At 42.4% G+C, this 15,640-nt stretch overlaps 1 protein-coding gene across 9 annotated transcripts in view; it reads right to left on the bottom strand.

Annotated features, from left to right (window-relative positions):
• Window positions 1-15,640, bottom strand: part of LOC127586448 (ryanodine receptor 1-like) — a 625,703-nt gene that overhangs the window by 473,469 nt on the left and 136,594 nt on the right. For all 9 annotated transcript variants that reach the window (XM_052044410.1, XM_052044408.1, XM_052044411.1 and 6 more), the window contains 5 exons: window positions 8,973-9,165; window positions 4,366-4,582; window positions 3,179-3,283; window positions 1,332-1,435; window positions 1,162-1,245 (listed from right to left, as the gene is read on the bottom strand). In XM_052044410.1, coding sequence (XP_051900370.1) covers window positions 1,162-1,245; window positions 1,332-1,435; window positions 3,179-3,283; window positions 4,366-4,582; window positions 8,973-9,165 — 703 coding nt within the window. The remainder of the gene's footprint in view (window positions 1-1,161; window positions 1,246-1,331; window positions 1,436-3,178; window positions 3,284-4,365; window positions 4,583-8,972; window positions 9,166-15,640) is intronic.

Here is a 15,640-nt window from a genome sequence, read left to right as displayed (position 1 = left end):
AGACGGAGGATGAGGGGGTACCTGATAGAGGTGTACAAGATGATGAGAGGTATTGATAGGGTAGATAGTCAGAGGCTTTTCCCCAGGGCTGAATTGGTGGCCACAAGAGGACATAGGTTTAAGGTGCTGGGGAGTAGATATAGAGATGTCAGGGGTAAGTTTTTTACTCAGAGAGTGGTGAGTGCATGGAATGGGCTGCCGGAAACGGTGGTGAAGGCTGACACGATAGGGTCTTTCAAGAGACCGTTAGATAGGTATATGGAGCTGAGTAAAATAGAGGGCTATGGGTAAGCCTAGTAGGGACGTGTTTGGCACAGCTTTGTAGGCCGAAGGGGCTGAATTGTGCTGTAATTGTTCTATGTTCCATGTCCTATGTTCTAAACCACTCCTCCTCATCCAAAAGATAGTTCAATAAAACACACAAATCTTCTCCCCTCGTTTAATCTGTAGCGATTCCTAATGTACACTTGGCCTTCCACGACTCGCCTCCACTGAAGGGCAAGCTGGATACAAATTTGGATTTTGTTTGAGAATTTAAAAGGTTTACCTTTACATCTGCCCCAATGCACCCATTCTCAGCAAGTTAACCAAATAAAGTTTTCAGATCCTTCTTCATAGTTTTTTTATATACAGTTGCATATAAAATATATTGTTTTACAGATTTTCTTTGGGCACATTGTAGGCATTAAACACTACCAAATGTTTCCAACCTTCCAGCGGGTGATGGGTAAATAGAGTAGTAAGTGAAGGCAGCATACACTGGATAAATAAACTGAACAAGGACAGAAATTAATTGGCAATGAGTTTAAGGTTGGCCTCAGAAGTGGCAAGTAACTCAGCTGGAATATCAGCCATTCTGAATACAAAACGGGGTTGTGGTTAAGACATTATAAAGGGTAACCCACTGGAGTCAACTACTAGCCAGGCCCATGTGTTATACAGCTGAATGTGACATGAGGAAATTTCCTCAAGTATGCGGGTAAACAAAACAATCCTTAATGGAGCTGGACCTCAGCAATGAGGAAACATTTCATTTAAAACAGGTCTACTATACTGCAATTAATGCCTTGATGAACCAAGAGTGCATTTTGCTACTCCATGTTTCATTCACCCCATTTACATTTATAAACAATCAACAGTTAAAAAAAATACGAAACATACGGTTTGGCCAATTTTATTTTCTTTAGATTTTCTTCTGCCTTTTCATCAGCCATTCCAACATGGCAACCCAAAGCCAGCAGGGTTCTGAGGAGAAACGTTTAGAAAAAAGTTATTAGCTATCTATCTGTGAAGCTAAAATAATGACACCATAAAGATCACATGGCACTTACTTCAGAGTTTCACCAGACATTTGTAAGTTGTAGTTTCTCTCAGGTTCAGGTAACCTATTAAACTCCACAAGACAAGGATGAAGTTTCTTGTTGTCATCTCGGATCTACAGGTAAAAACAAAGCACAATGATTAGTCACAGAGTCATACAGCACAGAACAGGTCCTTCAGTCCACCAACTCCATGCCAACTGTCAACATCCATTTTTACTCTAATCCTACCAACTCATTTTGTTCTCCCAATGTTCCCATCAACTCTCCTAGATTCTACCCCTCTCTTACACACTGGGGTCAAGTGACACTGGTCAATTAACCTGCCAACCTGCACACCTATGGCATGTGGGAGGAAACCGGAAAAACCCAGAGAAAACCCATGCAGTCACAGGGGAAAAGTGCAAACTCTGTACAGATGGCACCAGAGGTCAGGATTGAACCCAGGTCTCTGGGACTGTGAGGTAGCTTCTCTACTAGCTGCACCACTGTGTGGCACCTATACTTCTGATAACATTTTCCCTTAGAAACATAGAAAACCTACAGCACAATTCAGGCCCTTCAGCCCTCAAAGCTGTGCCGAACATGTCCCTACCATAGGCTTACCCATAGCCCTCTATTTTTCTCAGCTCCACGTACCTATCCAAAAGTCTCTTAAAAGACCCTATTGTATCTGCCTCCACCACTGTTGCCGGTAGCCCATTCGATGCACTCACCACTCTCTGAGTAAAAAACTTACCCCTGACATCTCCCCATACCTCCTCCCCAGCACTTAAACCTATGTCCTCTTGTGGCAACCATTTCAGCCCTGGGAAAAAGCCTCTGACTTCCTACCCGATCAATGCCTCTCATCATCTTATATACCTCTATCAGGTCCCCCCCTCATCCTCCGTCAATCCAAGGATAAAAGGCCGAGTTCCCTCAACCTGCTTTCATAAGGCATGCTCCCCAATCCAGGCAGCATCCTTGTAAATCTCCTCTGCACCCTCTCTATGGCTTCCACATCTTTCCTGTAGTGAGGTGACCAGAACTGAGCACAGCATTCCAAGTGGGGCCTGACCAGGGTCCTATATAGCTGCAGCATTACCTCTTGGCTCCTAAATTCAATTCTACGACTGATGAAGGATATATGCCTTCTTAACCACAGAGTCAACCTGTGCAGCTGCAGCTGCTTTGAGCGTCCTGTGGACTCGGACCCAAAGATCCCTCTGATCCTCCACACTGCCAAGAGTCCTACCATTAATACTATACCCTGCCATCATATTTGACCTACCAAAATAAACCACTTCACATTTATCTGGGTTGAACTGTATCTGCCACTTCTCAGCCCAGCTTTGCATCCTATCTATGTCCCGCTGCAACCTCTGACAGCCTTCCATACTATCTACAACACCTCCAACCTTCGACCTCCATGTCGTTTATAAAAATCACAAAGAGTAAGGGTACCAGAACAGATCCCTGAGGTACACCACTGGTCACCGACCTCCATGCAGAATATGACCCTTCAACAACCACTCTTTGCCTTCTGTGGCCAGCCAGTTCTGGATCCACAATGCAATGTCCCCTTGGATCCCATACCTCCTTACTTTCTCAATAAGCCTTGCGTGGGGTACGTTATCAAATGTCTTGCTGAAATCCATATACACTACATCTACTTCTCTCCCTTCATCGATGTGTTTAATCACATCTTCAAAAAATTCAATCAGGCTCATAAGACAGGACCTGCCCTTCTGAAATAATCCTCATGCTTATTCCACATATAAAGAAATAAAATTGCATTCATTTCTCTCAGACATTAACATTTTTCATTACATAAGGAGATCATATTTTGAGGCGATGTAATTAAAAAAAATTCTTACTGTGCCGTATGTCCAACCTAACTCGATTTTTGTTACAGACCAAAGTTCATGGATGTTTTCAGCTAACTTCTCTCGTATCCGTTCCAGATGAGGTGGTAGAACAATCTAAATAATAAAAAACAGCCTCCTAAAACCAAACCATATAAAATTTCATCAACACTTAAAATCATAATCTCTCAGTATCTGTCGTGTTTTCAAACATTGAGACATCAAAAGATTACAGATGATTATATCATGGAAGTTTTCTGAACCCAGCAGAAAAAAAATAGAAATTAAGGAAAACTCTAACGGTAGAAGAATTAGACATATTTCTCCACAATTCCTCAGCTAACAAAATAGCCTCAGGGATTCACAAGCTAAAGCTTGAACATGTAAAACAGAATTTTTAAACCTATTGTGAGAAGATTAGAGGTTTATACAATCAATCCCGATGCTGGGTTTCGACCCAAAACACCAACAGTTCTCCACCCCACCCCCCGCCCCACCCAGAAGCTGCTCGGCCCGCGGAGATCCTTCAGCAGGTTGTTTGTTGCTAGAAATTTACAAAATTTACAAAAATTTTGATTCTGGGTAAAAAGTTATTAGCTCTCAAACAATTTGTGGATCAAAGAACATGGTTGAAAAAGAATTGTTTTGAGCCAGACGGCAGTGATAGCTACCTGGGTGCATCTGACCTACCACTCTGTCCCTGGACTCATGATCAAGTCCAAGGGCATTCCATAATGACCTGAGCTGAGGAGCCAGACACCCTTCATATGGGCCCCTCAGCTCAGGCATAGCTGATGCATCTAGTGCATCAACGTTTACTAAGGAGGTAAATTAAGGCAAATATCTATAATTATCAGAGACATCTAGAAAGAATATAAAAGCCTTCTGACAGTACAAGATGTCAGAAGGCCGACAGGGAGATCAGTGTGTGCTGCCTGCTATGGAAGCTTCAAGATTGTTGGGAATCAAACGACTGCAAAAGATGAGTGTAGCTGTGGGGTGAATCGGGTTGGGGGGGGCATGGAAGGAGTTAATTACAAACCACCAGGAGATGAGTTGGGGGGCTCTGCAAAATTAAAAATTATTATATTTATAGTCAGCTTCAAAATCTGAGTAAGTACTTTTATGAATATTTGCAAATAAATAAAGTTGAAAGTAGACTGAATTCAGTTAAAAAGCACCAATGGTTAATGAATTACCTGCGCTGTATCCACAGGAGATGGTGCAAATGCGGTGTGTGACAGTGACTGTGTAGGGCCCAAGAGATTTCGAATGCCATCAAAATCATGCTTATATTCTTTGATTGGCTCTATTCTCATTCTTTCCTTTGGCAGTAGAGCTTCGTAACAAGGAGAATAACCAGGTGGAGGCATGAACTTGAATTCACCATGCCTACCGCCCAGCAAAAATCGAACCCTACACACAAACAATGAAAAAAAATCATTTAAAATAAATATGAAACAACCTCGATTGAAACTTACTATTACAAATCTTGTTGAAATAAACCCCCATAACTCGTAGTAATATACAGTTGTTTAGTCATAGTATGATTTGTACCTGGAGCCTTAAAACTTGTACTGAATCATTTTGTTTTTTCCTTTTTTTTAGAAATAAGAAGGTCAGAAAGCATTTTTTCAACAGAGAGATATACACATTTATCTGAAGAAGCACAAGGAAAGGTGAGATCATCATTGTTAATATTCTTTATATCAGAAGCAGGCTCACTCGACAATAATAAGGAAAATGGGAAGTCAATTTCTTAGAAATGTTGAGGCAAGTAATTGTTCTAACATTTCATGCCACAAAATTCTACTGAACAGTGCCTGCCTAATCAGGACTGATGGAAATCTAGAGTGAATTCAGTAGATAAGTACTAAAATCAACAGTTGGAGCCTCTAATGTATTTCTTCCTGTTTAATTACTGGGGATTTTTTACCACAAGACTTAAAAATATGGCACCATTCTAAACTTGACATGATCTTAAACTACAATTGATGTTTAAACTCATTTCAGACCTTCAATAACATTGAAAAACCATAGCCAGGTGAGGCCCTGGTAAGCTTGTTTCTTTTAATGTTTTTGTTAATTAACTCCAAAATAAGCTATACAAATGAAATGGACAATAAAAAAGAATAGCTGTAAATGAGCAAAATGGAGAACGAGAAGTATAAGAGTAAATTCCATGGCACGACTAAGATGTAAATCGTACTTATTGCACTTGAGCAAATCAATACCACATAAACGTTACCTACTCCAGGATAGAATCCAACCTCACAGTTTCAGTTCAAGCAAGTTTTCCATCAAACCTTCTCACCTCCCATCTTTCCTCAATAAATGTATTGCAACAACTTAGTGTCATATAGCAGCAAGTCAAACACAATCCCTTTTGCTCACCACGTCCATACCCACTATCAAGTACCTATCTATACTAATCCCACTTACCAGTACCTGGTTTTTAGTCTACTATGCCTTGGTAATTCAAGAGTTTATCTGGGTGCTTCTTAAATGCTGTACAAGTAACTGCTTCCATCACTTTCTTAGGCACTGCTTTTGAGATTGCAACCACCCTTTGGGCAAAAAAAATCTTCCTCAGCTCCCCTCCAACCTCTTACTCCACATCTTAAACCTTTGCCCTTTGGGATTAGACACCTCTGCCATGGAAAAAAGTTTCTTACTATTTGTTCTATCTATGCCTGCCATAATTTTGTACACCTCTGTCAGATCCTCCCTCAGCCTCGTCTGCTCCAAGGAAAACAAACTCAGCCTATTATTCTCTTCACAAGTGAAACAGTCCATCTAAGGCAACATTCTGGTGAATCTCCTCTTCACCCTCTCCAATTTAATCTTATCGTGTGTCAACTGGAACAATGAGGTTGTACCACCTCCCTGCTCTCGTACTCTATGCCCCGGCTAATGAAGGGAAGCATCCTGTACAACTTTTTCACCACCTTATTTACCTTTGTTGCTATCTTCAGGGATCTTGTGCATCAAATCCCTTTGTCCCTCAAGATTTCCTTGGGTCCTATCATTCGTGGACATATCGTATCTATATTAGACCTCCCAAAATGCATCACCTCTCAATTATTAGGATTAAATCCCATCTACCATAGCACTGCACAGCATACCAGCCTGAGATTATCCTCCTTACCATTAACTCCACTAATTTTTGTCTCATCTGAAACCGTATTGATCATTTCTCCCACAACTATTCATGAGAAATTGTATATAACAAATAGCAAGGGTCATAGCACCAACCCCCGTGATGGCAATGACGAGGCCTACAGGAGTGAGATAGATTGGCTGGTTGAGTAGTGTCACAACAACAGCCTCACACTCAACGTCAGCGAGACCAAAGAACTGATTGTGGACTTCAGGAAGGGGAAGTCAGAAGAACACACACTAGTCCTCACTGAGGGATCAGCAGTGGAAAGGGTGAGCAGCTTCAAGTTCCTGGGCATCAACACTGCAGAGGATCTGTCCTGTGCCTAACACACTGATGCAATCATGAAGAAGATACGCCAGCGGCTCTACTTCATTAGGAGTTTGACTAGATCTGGTATGTCACCAAAGGCTCTTACAAATTTCTATAGATGTACGGTGGAGAGCATCCTGTCTGGTTGCATCACAGCCTGGTATGGTGCCTCCAATGCACAGGATCGCAAGAGGCTGCAGAGGGTTATAGACTCTACCAGCTTCCATCACGGATACAACCATCCCCACCACCGAGGACATCTTCAAGAGGCGCTGCCTCAAGAAGGCGGCATCCATTGGTAAGGACTCTCACCATCCAGGATATGCCCTCTTCTCAATACTACCATCAGGGAGGAGGTAGAGGAGCCTGAAGACCGAAACTCAACGATTCAGGAACAGCTTCTTCCCCTCCATCAGATTTCTGAACAATCCATGAACCGATGAACATTACCTCATTATTCCTTTTTTTTTGTACTATTTATTTTTGTAATTTATAGATTTTTATATCTTTGCACTGTACTGCTACTGCAAAACAACAGATTTCATGTCATATGACAGTGATAATAAATATGATTCTGATGCACTGTTGGTCATAGACTTCCAATCACAAAAACAACTCTCCACCATCAACCCCTGTCTCCTTTTAACAAGGCAATTTTGAATCCAATTTGCCACCTTGCCTTGGATCCCTGGGCTCTAACTTTGAGGGTCAGCCTTGTCAAAGACCTTGTCCATGCAAACCACATCAACTGCACCACCTTCATCAATACAGTTCAAAAAACTCAATTAAATTAGTCAGAGACTCCTGCCAAAAAAATCCATGATTTCCTTGATCAATCTCTGCCTTACCTTAATCCTGTTCCACAGATTGTTTTCCAATAATTTCCTGACCACTAACTTTGATAAAAATCTACACTTGATAGTCTACCAAAGCAGGTCCCATTCACAAGACAACCTAAACTACCACAGGCAGATTTTGGTTTGTGTTAGTTGCAACAAAAAATGATTTCCCAGATATAACAATAGTATTTAATTCCCACATATTAAACCGTGAATAACCGTAACACAAGCATGGGATGAAAAATTAAATTTATCAAATCAACATGATCACTTCACATAAGGTTGGTTAAAATAGAGGTAGGATGTGTGTACTAGTGATATAGTTGTGTGAGAACACTCTCTAGTTTCCTCCCTTCCCCACCTACCTCCACAGCTGTTCACCGCCTGGCTGGTACCAAGGATTGCACCCTCACAAAGGCATGGAGGTGTGACAATTGTTGACAACATTCTGCAGAGTAGCACGGTGCTCCTCTGGTGCAGTCCAGGTGATGACCTGCTCCATCATTACATGTGGCAATTTAGTGCCTGCTTTTTGCTCGTATGTGGATGTTTTGCATACTCCTATGGCCATTTCACCAACTTATAACTCTTATCACTCAGTAGAATCTTTTGGTTTGTCTTGGTGGCTCAGAAGTAACGACACTGTTCACTGAGATCCTGAAAATATTACCAGCTCTGAGGGAGCTAGGTGTATTAAACTTCCTTGCTACAATGCGGTCCTCACTTTACTCCAGGGTTGAAGTCACAGCTGCGCAACGTGGCAGATTTCAGTGAAAACATTCTTGCTGACAAGTCTTGTTTCCCTTTACCAGCAGGTTATCCTGCTCTGTATGCCCATTGCACATTCTCCAAGGCATAACATAAACTGGGACTGGAGTGGGGATACCTCTACAATATTCCTGCTCTATATATTTCTGGAGGGCATCAGCTTAGCACATCCTAATGCCCTCACCAATGTGAAATAGGCATGACTCAGGCCACAAATGTGACAATTTTTTTTGGAGTGATTCAACCTCCATAATGTCTCAAGAATCCACATTACAAATCTTAATTATCAGCCATGAAATAATTAAAAATGCTGATTATTAATTGCTCAGCAAAAAAACTTGAAATTCTAAATAATTTTAGGCCAATGAAGTGACAAATCTTATTTTCCAGAATAACTTGTATTCAAACTCAAAATGACAGTTTTCCCAAACACTTGCAATCATCTGATCTGACAATTTTCTTACTTAGAATCATCAAAGTTTAGGCGACAGAGTTTCAAACCAGATCTTTCTTTTGCAAATAACTTTCAAGCAAGAAGACAATTTCATAATTAAACATTCTAAATGACTAAGGTTACAGCAGTAAAATTAATAACATTCCAATGTGGGACATGAAAAAGTTTTTTTTAATTTCACATGATCTTTCTAAATTCATTGCACAGCTTTTAAATCACAAAAGAGTATTATTTATTGGACAAACTTAACAAGCATTTCATCGAAGAACTCACCTGACTCCTGCAGAAAAGCTAACCACAGGAAAAAAGAGGCCATCCACATTGAAATTCTCAAACATGCCTTGTACTGGATGACCATTAATCCGGAGAGATATACTTGGGACACTCAAATCAAGGCAGCAGCTAACAACATCATCAGCAGCAAGCATGTGTGCATCCGGCGAAGCAACTGCCTTCGCAACATGTCCTGTACACCCAAAAAGAAATGAGCTGTCAGGTTTTCTGTTTTTAAAACATTCTACTAACATTCTTGCATATAGCTTTAAGTTAGGATTCATTTCTGACATACTTTAAAAGACTCTAAATGAAAATTGTTTTTACCTGGCACTGTCCAGCATCAGATAATTTGTAACAGGGAGTTTATCAGAATTGGTTTGATGACTAAATATAAAAAAAATGTATTTCACATGCACTTTCACCAAAGAAAATACATTTCTGGTTAGAAATTGGACCCATGTGCACCTGCTTCAGCCAAATCTGCCTGTTTTCCCCATTTCTAATGGAAATCCACTCATCAGAAATTGGGCCAGGCACTTCCTGTCAGAAATCATTTGAACACAGGTTTCATCTGCCTGCTGTATTTCTCCCATGTGATGATATTATCAATGTGCGTGGTTCACTTTAATCACTTAACAACAGAAATTGGATGAAAAGATTGTGACTTACAACCTTCAGAATTTATCCAGAATAAAACAAGGAATGCTTCACAATGACAGTGGTGAATCCTGCATGGTAATTGGTAATTGGTTTATTCTTGTCACATGCATCGAGATACAGTGAAAAGCTTTTATCTGCATGCCATCCAGGCAGATCATTCCATACATAAGTACATCAAGGAAGTACAGAAGAAAAATAAACAGAATGCAGAATATAATGTTAGTTACAGAGAAAGTGCAAAGCAGATGGACAAATAAAGTGCAAGGGCCACGACAAGGTAGATTGAGAGATCAAGGGTTCATTTTTATCGTTCAAGAGGTGCAACTTAAAGACTTAAAGGAACATGTCTGGGATACAGCTGTTGTATCTTATACAGCAGAGAGTGCTTCTTCTGTGAATTTTATGTATTAAAATGCTCGTCAGCTCAAAAGATATTGCATAAATGCACTCTTATTATTTTAAGCATCCCCATGATAATGCAAGTCAACTTATTCCAAACTATTCTAGGATTCAGCTCAACGACAAAAGCTGAATGAAGGCAGAATGAAGTCTTTATTAAGCAACTCTACTGTTTTTGTCATGTACAAACTGACAATCTTCGTCTCAGGGCTCCCAAGCCTTAAGCACTATTTTCTCCTGTTTTCCATCAGTTTACTTTCACTAGTGCTACTCATAATAGTTCTCACATTCCATCTTCAGTATTAATTTGTTACGTAAAAACATGCGGTCGCTGGATGAAAAAGACAAAGTGCATAAGTGTTGGTCTTTTTGTATCTTAGTCAAAAAGCAATTCTTTAATCCACAGTGATTTGGTAATTTGGATCCAAAACTGGCTTGGTGATAGAGACAAGGGGGCAATGGTAGACAGGTGTCTTTCTGACAAAAGGTCTGCGACCAGTGGTGTTCTGCAAAAATCAGTGCTGGGACCTCTACTGTTCATAATATGAATGTTTGGATGAAAATATAGGTGGCCTGATTAGTAAGTTTACAGATGACATGAAAATTGGTAGACTTGCAGATAGCAGGGAAAGCTGTCAAAGGATACAGCAAGATATAGATCAGGTGCAAATTTGGGCACAGAAATGGCAGATAGAGTTTAATCTGGACACGAGGTTTTGCACTTTGGGAGATCGAATTCAGGAGGAAAGTGTACAGTAAATGGCTGGATCCTGAAGAGCATTGATGTACAGAGGGATCTTGGGGTGCAAGTCCACAGCTCCCTGAAAGTGGGAAAATAAGGGATAGGGTAGTAAAGGTGGGCTTACATCATGCTTGCCTTCATTGGTCAGGGCATTGAGTACAAAAGTTGACAGGTCACATTTCAGCCACATTTGGAGTATTGTGTGCAGTTCTGGTTGTCACACTATAGGAAGAATATGGAGACTTTGGAGAGGATGCGGAAGAGATTCACCAGGATGTTGTCTGAATTGAAGTGTATCAGCTATAAGGAGAGGTTGGACAAACCTGGATTGTTTTTGCTTGGAGCGTCAGAGGCTGAGGGCCGACCTGATAGAAGTATATAAAATTATGAGAGTAGATACTCAAGCAAATCAGACCACCAGGCTGTGCTCCTTCTCCCTGCATACAATCAAACGCTGAAACAGGGGGATCCAGTACAGAAAGTCATATAGTGCCGGTCTGAGAAAAAAGATGATTTTCAATGAGACTGCTTTGAGTTGGTAGACTGGTCCATGTTCTAAGATTCAACTGCTAGCCGAGATGAGTAGGTCACCACCAACCGGGCACCATGGATGAACCCAGAAATCCACTTCCTACTGAAGTCTAGGACTGCAGCACTCAAATCATGTGACCCTAACCTACACAACAAATCAAGATACAACCAATGTAAAGCTATCAGAGATGCCAAGACACAATACCAGTCCAAAATCAAGTCTCAGACCAGCCGTCAGTTGTGGCAGGATTTACATGCTATAACAACTACAAAACTAAGTCAGGCAGCATCGCCAACAACAGCTCACCCCTTCCCGATGAGCTTAACACTTTCTATGCACATTTTGACAGAAGGGGATTGGTACGTCACCATCCACCCTGACAGTCTCCAATGCACCTGAATCCACAGTCACTGTTACGGACGTAAGATCAGTCTTCCGGAGAGTGAACCCACAGAAAGCATCATGCCCAGATGGTGTCCCTGGCCATGTCCTTAGATCAGTTGGCAGGGGTACTTGCAGATATTTTTAACCTCTCCCTGCTTCAATCTGAGCTTCCACCTGCTTTAAGACTACCACTATCATTCCGGTACCCAAGAAAAACAATGTAACGTGTCTTAATGACTACCGCCCAGTGGCTCTGACATCCACCATCATGAAGTGCTTCGAGAGGCTGGTCATGGCACACATTAACTCTAGGCTTCCAGACAACCTCGACCCACTGGAATTCATCTACCACCAAAACAGGTCAATAGCGGAGGCCATCTCCCTAGCCCTACACTCATCTCCAGAGCATCTGGACAGTAAAAGACACCTACGTTAGATTAGTGTTTATTGACTACAGCTCCACCTTCAATACTATAATTCCAAGTAAACTCATCACCAAACTCCAAGACCTGGGACTCAACACCTCCCTTTGCAACTGGATCCTTGACTTCCTGACCAACAGACCGCAATCAATAAGAATAGGCAGCAACAACTCCGCCACAATTATTCTCAACACTGGTGCCCCACAAGGCTGCATCCTCAGCCCCCTACTCTACTCCCTATATACTCATGACTGCGTGGCCAGATTCTGCTCTGACTCCATCTACAAGTTTGCAGATAATACCACCATAGTGTGTCATGTCTCAAATAACAATGAGGCAGAGTACAGGAAGGAGATAGGGAGCTTAGTGACATGGTCTCATGACAATAACCTTTCCCTCAATGTCAACAGAAGAGCTGGTCATTGACTTCAGGAAAGGGGCAGTGCACATGCTTCTGTCTACATCAACAGTGCTGAGGTCAAGAGAGTTGAGAGCTTCAAGTTCCTAGAAGTGAACTTCACCAATAGCCTGTCCTGGTCCAACCATGTAGACGCCATGGCCATGAAAGCTCACCAGCGCCTCTACTTCCTCAAGGGGCAAAAGAGATTTGGCAAATGTCCGTCAACTCTCACCAATTTTTATCGATGCACCATCAAAAGCATCCTATCCAGATGCATCGCAGCAACTGCTCTGCCCAAAACCCCGAAAAACAACAGAGAGTTGTGGACATAGCTCAGCACATCACTGAAACCAGCCTCCCCTCCATGAACTCTGCCTATACTTCTTGCTGCCTCAGTAAATCAGCCAGCATAATCAAAGACCCCCCCTAACCCAGATATTTTCTCTTCTCCGCTCAGGCAGAAGATACAAAAGCCTGAAAGCACGTACGACCAGGCTCAAGGACAGCTTCTTTCCCACTGTTATAAGACTTCAACTGTTTGCTAGTACAATAAGGTGGACTCCTGACCTCAATCTACCTCACTATGACCTTGCACCTTATTGTGTACCTGCATTGCACTTTCTCTGTAGCTGTTACAATTTATTCTGCATTCTGTTATTGTTTTACCTTGTACTATCTCAACGCACCATGTAATGAATTGATCTGTATGAACGGTGTGCAAGACAAGCTTTTCACTGTACCTCGGTACATGTGACAATAATAATTCCAAATTCCAGGAGTCTTTTTCACTCGGTTTAAACAGTCAAATATTTAAAGGCATAGGTTTAAGATGAGAGAGGTAAAAGTTTAAAGAAGATTTGCGAGGGAAGTTTTTGTTTTACAGCCCGGCATGCACTGCCAGAGGAGGTGGTAGTCGGAGATATGACAGCAATGTTTAAGAGGCACTTAACCAGACACATGAACAGGCAGTGAATAGAGGGATACAGCCCACGTTAAAGCAGATGGGATCACCTTAAATTGGCATCATGGTCAGTGCAGATATGGTGGGCCGAAAGGCCTGTTCCTGTGTTGTACTTTTCTATGTTTCTATGACACAAATGGGAACCAGAGTGACAGGTCAGAGCTTGGTTCATTTAGTGTACAAGTAGATGCACAGTGTAGAAGGACTGTGAGGAAGGATAGGCAGTTGAAAGAGCAAAATTGCAATCAGTTGGATGGGCTGAAGTGTGTCTACTTTAATACGAGAACTTAGACCGTGGGTAAGTACATGGAACTATGACGTGGTGGCCATTACAGGGACTTGGCTGTCGCAAGGGCAGGAATGGCTGCTGGATATTCTGGAGTTTTGATGTTTCAAAAGGGACAGGGACAGGGACAGAGGTAAAAGAGGTGGGGGAGTGGCTTTGCTGAGCAGGGACAGTGTCACTGCTGTAGAAAGGGAGGATGTCCTGGAGGAATCGTCCACCCAGTATAGGTGGAAGTCAGAAACAGGAAGGGAGCGATCACTCTATTGGGAGTATTCTACAGACCCTCCAATAGCAGCAGAGACACTGAGGAGCAGATTGGAAGGCAGATTTTGGACCGGGGCAAAAATAACAGGGTTGTTGTCATGGGTGATTTCAACTTCCCTAATATTGATTGGCACCTCCTTAGTGTAAAGGGGATAGATGGGACGGAGTTTCTTCAGTGTGTACAGGAAGGGTTCCTGACACAGTATGTGGACAGGCCGACTAGAGGAGAGGCCATACTGGACCTGGTACTAGGCAATGAGCCTGATCAGCTTTCAGATCTCTCGGTGGGAGAGCATTTTGGAGATAGTGACCACAACTCCTTGACCTTTACCGTAGCCTTGGAGAGGGATAGGAGCAGACGATATGGGAAAGTATTTAGCTGGGGGAGGGAGAATTATGATGCTATTAGGCAGGAACTTGGGAACATAAATTGGGAGCAGATGTTCTTGGGGAAATGCACAGCGGAAATGTGGAGGTTGTTTAAGGAATTCTTGCATGGGGCTCTGGATAGGTTTGTCCCATTGAGGCAGGGAAAGGATGACAGAGTGAAGGAATCGTGGTTGACACGAGATGTAGAATATCTGTCAAGAGGAAGCAAGAACCTCACCTGAGGTCTAGAAAGCATGATCAGACAGGGCTCTGGAGAGTTACAAGGTAGCCAGAAGGGAGCTTAAGAATGGACTTAGGAGAGCGAGAAGGGGGCAGGAGAAGTCCTTGGCGAGGAGGATCAAGGAAAACCTCAAGGCGTTCTACACGCATGTGAAGAATAAGAGGATGACCAGAGTGAGGGTAGGACCAATCAGGGATAAAAGAGGAAACATGTGCCTGGAGTCAGAAGAGGTAGGGGAGATCCATAATGAATACTTTGCTTCAGTATTCACCAGAGAGAGAGAGACCTTGACGTTTGTGAGGATGGCGTGCAACAGACTGATACGCTAGGGCATGTTGATGTGAGGAAAGAGGATGTGCTGGAACTATTGAAAAACATGAGGATAGATGAGTTACCAGGGCCGGACGGGATATATCCAAGGTTATTACCGGAAGCGAGGGAAGAGATTGCTGCGCCTTTGGCAACGACCTTTGCATCCTCACTGGCCACAGGAGAAGTGCCAGATGATTGGAGGGTGGCAAATGTTGTTCCTTTGTTTAAGAAAGGGAGTAGGGATAACCCTGGGAATTACAGACCAGTGAGTCTTACTTCAGAGGTGGGCAACTACTGGAGAAGATTCTTAGAGATGGGATTTTATGGGCATTTGGAGAAGCATAGGTTGATTAGGGACAGTCAGCATGGCTTTGTGGGGGGGCAGGTCGTGCCTCACGAGTCTGACTGAATTCTTTGAGGATGTGACAAAGCACATTGATGAAGGTAGAGCAGGGGATGTGGAGTACATGGATTTTAGTGAGGCAGTTGATAAGGTTCCTCATGGAAGGCTTATTCAGAAAGTCAGAAGATATGAGATCTAGGGAAACCTGGCTGTGTGGATTCAGAATTGGCTTGCCCATAGAAGACAGAGGGTGGTGGTAGATGGAGCGTATTCTGCCTGGAGGTCGGTGACCAGTGGTGTTCTGCAGGGATATGTTCTGGGATCCCTGCTCTTTGTGATTTTTATAAATG

This window comes from Pristis pectinata, chromosome 35, assembly GCF_009764475.1.
Source record: "Pristis pectinata isolate sPriPec2 chromosome 35, sPriPec2.1.pri, whole genome shotgun sequence".
In the NCBI taxonomy this organism is placed as follows: Eukaryota; Metazoa; Chordata; class Chondrichthyes; order Rhinopristiformes; family Pristidae; genus Pristis; species Pristis pectinata.
This window is presented reverse-complemented; position numbering and strand designations above follow the sequence as displayed.